Below are 6,676 nucleotides of genomic sequence, written 5' to 3' on the forward strand. Positions count from 1 at the left end.
TTCAGGGAGGCTGAAGGGTTGTCTCCTTGGGGGACAAGGGCTACCCACAGGGGACATGGCTGATGACACCCATTCAGCAGCCTCAGACTGCAGCAGAGAGATGGTACAACAAGGCTCACACCGCAACCCAGACTTTGGTGGAGCACACAATTGGCATCTTGAAAATGAAGTTCCAGTGCCTCGACAGGTCTAGTGAAGCACTCCAGTACAGTCCCCAGAGGGTGTCAGGTATCACTGTAGTTTGCTGCATGCTACACAATCTGGCACCGCAATAGGGGGAGGACCTGGCTGGGCAGGAAATGGAAGGGCTGCATGTCTCCTCCGATGAGCAGGATATTGAAGTTGTGTTCAGGCTCATGTCATTGAAACACAGCAGGGGCCCTAATAGTCGCAAGATTCCAGGAGGATGATGACGACATGCAGTGAGGACACCCACATTTCTTCACATTGCCTCTGTGAACATCTGACCTCAATCTGCCTGAGGTCAGCACGCTTGCACTCTGTGAACAGGGTCAAATCATGGAGACGCAGCAGTGATACTTTAACAGCACCTGATCCTTTGGCATCCTGGCCCCTTCAGGACCACACTGTCAGCGGTCACAGATGCTGAAGAGCTGGGGGGCCAGCCCTCCCTTAAAGGTGCTGAGAGAGAATGACGGAACTCTGTGACGCCTGCCCATGACATTCTGGCAGCCATGCCAAGCACTATCGAGGTGCAGGCATCACTAATGTGTCCAGTGAGTGTGAAGCCGGACTTTGGTCAGAAGGTTACACGCTGCACAGGGAAGAGGCCCTGGCCTGAGACACCTGCCTTTATCTTGTGCAGAAACTAAGGTTTCACATCTGAATGGCACGAACACTGCTCATCATAACAAGGAGCCATAGACAAGGAGACACTCGTGGCAGTTTATTTACAATCGTGAACATGATGTGCACGTGATTAACACCTGTGCCCACACTGTGCAACTAAATCTTCTTAACCTTCCTAACCCTGCCGCTACATCTTGGTACTCCCCCGAGATCCACAGTGAAGGTGGAGGCAGCCCAGAGGATGTCTGACTGCTATGCCCTGATGGGCGGGCGTCCTCTGGAGGGCTGAGGCCTGGAGGGACCCCACCTGGTTTCAGGGTCCTGCTGGGTGTCAGTGGCACCTCCTCGGCTTGCTGAGCTGGAGCTGCAGGAGTCACGGGAAGATTGGAACTTGATGGACTGGACTCTCCCGGACTCACCTGGGTGGATGGCCCTGGGGTGTGCACCTGCCGATCCTCCTCCCTATGGATACCTGAGAGATCCTGGTAGACTCCTTGAGAGGAAAGGGCAGCTGGAATGAGTTTGAAATGCCTCGTCCCCACCCCCCATCTCTCGCATTGACAATGACGGATGCCAGCAAGTGCCTCAGTGATGGAGTGCAGCTCCTGTAGCAGTGCAGGCCTGATGTCCTGGACCAAGGTCTCCATGGCAGCCACCATCCTACCAGTGTTGACCTCCGTGCATTGGCATGACGGTGCTATCACCTCAGACTGAAGGCGGACAGACCACTCCATTGTGCCTTGCAATCTGAGGAGTGCAGCAGACATCCCTTCCTGATGGTCCCGAGCTTGTCTTTGCAGCTCCAGCAACTGAGGTAGAACTGAGTCCAGAGGCTTGTCATCTGACTCAGACTCAGCAGAATCCTGGCCTCCAGCTGTCCTCTGAGTGCCGGCACCCTTGGATTTCCCCGCGTCCACCTGCTGTGGATCAGACAGTGCAGTGTGCACACCAGATTGTGACCTCGAGGCTAATCTAGAACGAGTTCCCACTGAGGTGTGTGTCTCTGCGCTGGTGGAGGGTGTTGGCGAACGCTGTGATGGGTCTTCCATTGGTGTGCCTGCGGATTTCTCTTCCGAGATGTCCTCGGGGCTGGAGTCAATGACCTGGCTTGTGGCCGCCCTCAGCTGCTTCCCGGATGTGCCGGTGAGAGAAAAGAGAAATACTTAATGCTCAGCAGGGGACTGTGGAACAGGAGACACCACTCACAGTGAGATTGCCTGATGGATGTTGCAGCACAGGATCCTCACTTAGTTGAGCATCACCCTCACCTCTGCGTAGGAATGGTCCACATCCTCGCCAGCCAGTTGGATGGCTCTATTTTCAAAGGCCATGGGGACCTTCAGCTTGGGTATGACTCCCGCAACCTTGGACGTCTCCCTCTTGTTGTGGGATAACTTATCTTGCATGGAGACAGGTGGAGAGTGTGTAAGCAAAATGCCTGCCAGGCCAGATGTGAAGGGTGCCTGGCATGTGTGAAGTGTGAGTGGTGCTATGGACGGCATGAGAGCACAATGGGCAGGGAAGATTATGGTGTTTGTAAGAGAGTGAATTAACTCTATGGATATGTGATGGGTTTGTGAGTGTGAGAGTTGAGAGTGATGAGAAGAGTGACATACTCTAGTGGAACGAAGGAGATCATTCATCGTCTTGAGGCATTGGGTGGCTGTCCTCTTTTGGAGGGTTTTGGCACTCACCACCATCGCCACCACCTCCCATGCTGGATCATTGAGCTGGGTGGCTGGTATTTGCCCAGAGCAGGGGTAGAGGAGCTCGCGGCGGGTTTTCACTGAGTTCAGCAGGCGCCCCAGAGAGGCGTCAGTGAATTCAGGGGCTCCCATCTTCTTTGCTTTGGGAGCCATCGGTTGCTTGGAGTAGCCCTGGTCTGAAGACATGAAGTTGGCTGCGCTCTCGTACGCTTTAAATTTGGCGCCCGGAGCGAGGAAGCGTTAAGGTCATGGTGTGGTGGGCAAATCTGAGCCCGCCCGCCGGCGATCCAGCATGTTTCCTGTGCATGCATTATTAATGAGGTGGGTCACATCGGGAAGCGGACGATAAAGCGCAAAAACCCGCCATTGCGGCTGGCGGGAAAAACATGTTTTTTCACGACTGCCACAGCACTTAGTGCACTTCAGGGAAAATTCCGGCCATGGATGCAAACGGAGCAGAATTGAAATTAGCACTAAAAAGGGGCTTCATGCTAAATATCCTGAGTTTGACCATAGAAGGACAATCTTACTGATTCCCCTAAAGCAGAGATGCCCAAACTACAATTGCCTGAGTCACAAGATTGCTTCGAATTTCTGGTGTCCATCTGCAGTGATACTGCAGAAAATTGACTCCTTGAGACCGAATAATTTGGTAAATAGTTTTATATCTGTTGGGGTATTAAAATAAAAAAGGATTCAAAGAGTGTTATCACACCTTTCGCAGAGCTGAGAATGGACTTCATACGCTTTTAAGCAAATTTTAGGAGCTGATTGGTCTCTGGCATCCAGGTTTCAATGTTCCCAGTTTGTAGAGTAGAATAGCAAACTGTCGAACAGCTAAGGAAGAGTCACAAAAGTTCACACATCTAATCAAACAGCTGCTTTTGTCATCCACATGGATAACAAAACTTATCACATTCCCCACGCCTCTACCCAAACCAAGCCAACGAAGTCTGGCAATCCTTTCCAATCTACAGTCACACAAGCAAACAAACTAAATTCTCCCAAACAAATGAACTGTTTCTGACATCCGCTGTAATCCATATGCTTCCAAGCAAGAAAAAAAGAGGATCTGGCACCCTCCCTTAATTCTACACTCTCAACCAAGCATCCACATTCTAATTCAAATAAAGTGTTTACATGTGGCTCACAAGCTCTCAGGTAAACAACTAAGTGGTTCCTTAAAAAGTTTGAAGAGCCATACCCTGGACTCCTGCTGACAGGCCAAGTGACCTCTCTCTGTGTCATAAACCTTCTATGATGCTACCAGGTCCAAGCATAATGCATTGGTCATTTTATCTGTGTAGCTTAAGGACCGTGCGTGATTTTGTCAAAATCCCTCATCTTTACGCAGAGATGTCAAAGTTTCCTTTGGTGTTAAATTGTGAATCACATTTAGAGAGGCCACGGTGATAATGCAGGAAATGGGGGTGGTGTGGTGCATGGGGGGAAATCACCCTGGTACATTAAGACTCACCTTCTGCAAATTTGGCCATCAAGCTACATTCTTACATTACAGTCTACTCCTGATAAAGTGAAGCAATTTTAACAATTTTAGCAACAGAAACAGTGAATTATCCCAATAAGTCAAATTAAGCAATGATTTCTCACATCCAGATATTATCTGTTGATCCCTTGTCTAATGGTGTGACACTCATGGTTATTTTGCACTGCACTCTGTATCACACGTTCTGACTTTACAGCAGAACTGCTATGAAAATAATTTCCCTTTTAGAGAAATATTTTCCAATGTGTTCAAAATATATTAAAAGAATGAATATTATACCATACGAAAGTTAGTAATCTGCTGCTAAAATAAAATGTGTGCATTATGTAGGAGCTGAAAGTGTATTTTTACTCGTGTCACACTATGTTTTATATACTGCCACCTCCATCAGTCTGTATAATGAAGTGTAAAAAGAAAGAACTAAATGTTCTTTCATGACATGGAGCACAACAAATGTCTAGCAACAAATTCCACGCAGTAATTCAATCTCATGATTCTCCTCTTAAAAGATGCCCGAGTTTCATGTTAGGACAATATCATTAGATTCACTGTACTGAATTATGGTTTAGAACTCACCTATAATGCAAGATGTTTATACAGTTCTTCAGCTATTTAAATGTCTCATGGCTTGCACTCATCTGCACTCTGTGTATCTGTTCTCAAGCAATCCAAATGACAAATAGCTACCAATGTTTGCCTGGTGTTTTCACAGTTGGCAATACCAGTTTAATGTAGTGGCAATGTTGTCACACATTAAAGGAGCATGAAAAGCTAATGGAGCCAGACATAGTTACTTAATTGCAGGCCTTTACTGAATATCATCCTAGATGAATTGAAGACGTTAACTAGTAATCCCCTTGTCTTCCATTCATTCTCTTGAAGTCACTTTTCAATGATCTTGTTGTGCCACTAATTGCTATTTCCTGGTGCTTAAACTGCACAGATTGAATGATTGATACTAAACTCATATAATTATGGGCTTAAGTTAATTTACCGATGCTCGGGAAAATTAGATAGAAAAATATGCAACAATTAAGGAACTTGGCAAACTTGTGCCATGCATATTATTATGTAATATATGATATTTCCTGAAAGTGTGGACCATTGTCAATGGAGTCACAGAAAATTTGGCTTTTCCAGATGAAGAAAAAGATTGTAGGCGAGAATCTTGAACAGGGAAATCAGGGGATTTTATTTTTCTTTATTCTTTCATGGGATGTAGGCAAATGTTGGCAAGGCCAGCATTCATCGCCTATCCCTAATTACCCTTCAACTGAGTGGCTTGCTCGCCCAGAAGGAAAACAGTAAAAACTGGGAAATAAGAACACTGGTCCGCACTGGTCTCGTACATCATAAAATGGAAAACCAGTAAAACTGGGAAATAAGAGTACTGGCCTGAGCTGTTTTTTTTCCTGCTGGGAGGCCATTTTAAAGGTCAGTTAAGAGTTAACCACATTGCTCTGTAGTCACAAGTAGGCCTGACCAGGTAAGGATGGCAGATATCCTTCCTTAAATGATATTTTTTTTTTGAGATTTATATCGGTTTAATTTTCCACAATAGAAAACATGAAACAAAAAAAATCACATTTTTCTTCAGCTTTTGCGCTGATCTGAATTTTCATCACTCTTTGCAGGGGAGAGGGAGATCGGGAGAGGCGGCTGTCACTGGTAGTGTGCCAGTGGTGGTGAATCCCTTTACAGGCCCAGCTTAGTCCTTCTCCAGTGTCTCCTCTTGGAGTTGTACCTGATCTTGTTGCCAGTTTTCATGCGGATCCACTGTGGAATTGGTCGGTTTTGCTTCATCTTCTTGGCGAGGAATTGCTTGATCTTGAAGGTTTTGTGGGATGGCATGGCCGAACCTCCACTCTGGCTGCCTCAACGGTGAAAAATGATATTAGTGAACCAGCTGGGTTTTATCCACAATCAATGATAGTTGTTGTGGCCACCATTACTGAGACTAGGTTTATATTCTAGATTTATTGGTGAGATTTGAATACATGTCTCCGGAGCATTAGCCTAGGCCTCTGGATTACTAGTCTAGTGACATTAATACTATGCCACTGACTCCCCCCAGTTATAATAAAAAGCACGAGATGACTATGACAAACAGAAAAGTCAAACAAATGGCAGTCTTGAGATATGGGGTTCGGCGGATTGTGGTTGGGGAGTGGGTTTGATTGGCAGCAGGTTTTGGACAAGTGGGAGGCAGGGACAGTGTGTTCAGCAAAGCTGCCCAATGTTAGCAACTTGAGTTGTTAAGCCAATCCTAACTCTCAGACTTCATTGCATTCTGCCAATAGTCTGCCTGCTTGAAATGAACATAAAGAAGTAGCTGGCTGACCTTGGGGAGGTCAAAATGGAGGGTCACGGAGGCTACCTTTCCAACATTGAGGTATGCGGTGATTAAGGGGAGATCCATTTGAGGTGTTTAAGGCATTTAAAGGAATTGTTAGAGAGAAACTATTTGCTTTAGTGGGAATCAGGGAACATAGCCTTAAAATTAGAGTGAGCTTCAGGGGTGAAGTCAGGAAGGGGAAACCTGGAGCTCTCTCCCCCCAGAAAGCTGTTGATTTCAAAATTGAGATTGATAGTTCCTGGCAAGGGTATTAAGGTTTACGGAGGCAAGGTAAGTAAATGGAATTCAAATGCAGGT

General features: G+C 46.4%; 1 protein-coding gene across 1 annotated transcript; it reads right to left on the minus strand.

The window, feature by feature from the left end:
• Positions 1–5,656: 5,656 nt before the first annotated feature.
• LOC144686310 (putative ribosomal protein eL39-like 5) lies at positions 5,657–5,908 on the minus strand. Its single transcript, XM_078551392.1, has one exon. It carries the CDS (start codon positions 5,872–5,874, stop codon positions 5,719–5,721), a length of 156 nt encoding a protein of 51 aa, XP_078407518.1. The 5' UTR covers positions 5,875–5,908; the 3' UTR covers positions 5,657–5,718.
• Between the last annotated feature and the right edge of the window lie 768 nt (positions 5,909–6,676).

Source organism: Cetorhinus maximus, chromosome 11, assembly GCF_964194155.1.
Source record: "Cetorhinus maximus chromosome 11, sCetMax3.hap1.1, whole genome shotgun sequence".
In the NCBI taxonomy this organism is placed as follows: domain Eukaryota; kingdom Metazoa; phylum Chordata; class Chondrichthyes; order Lamniformes; family Cetorhinidae; genus Cetorhinus; species Cetorhinus maximus.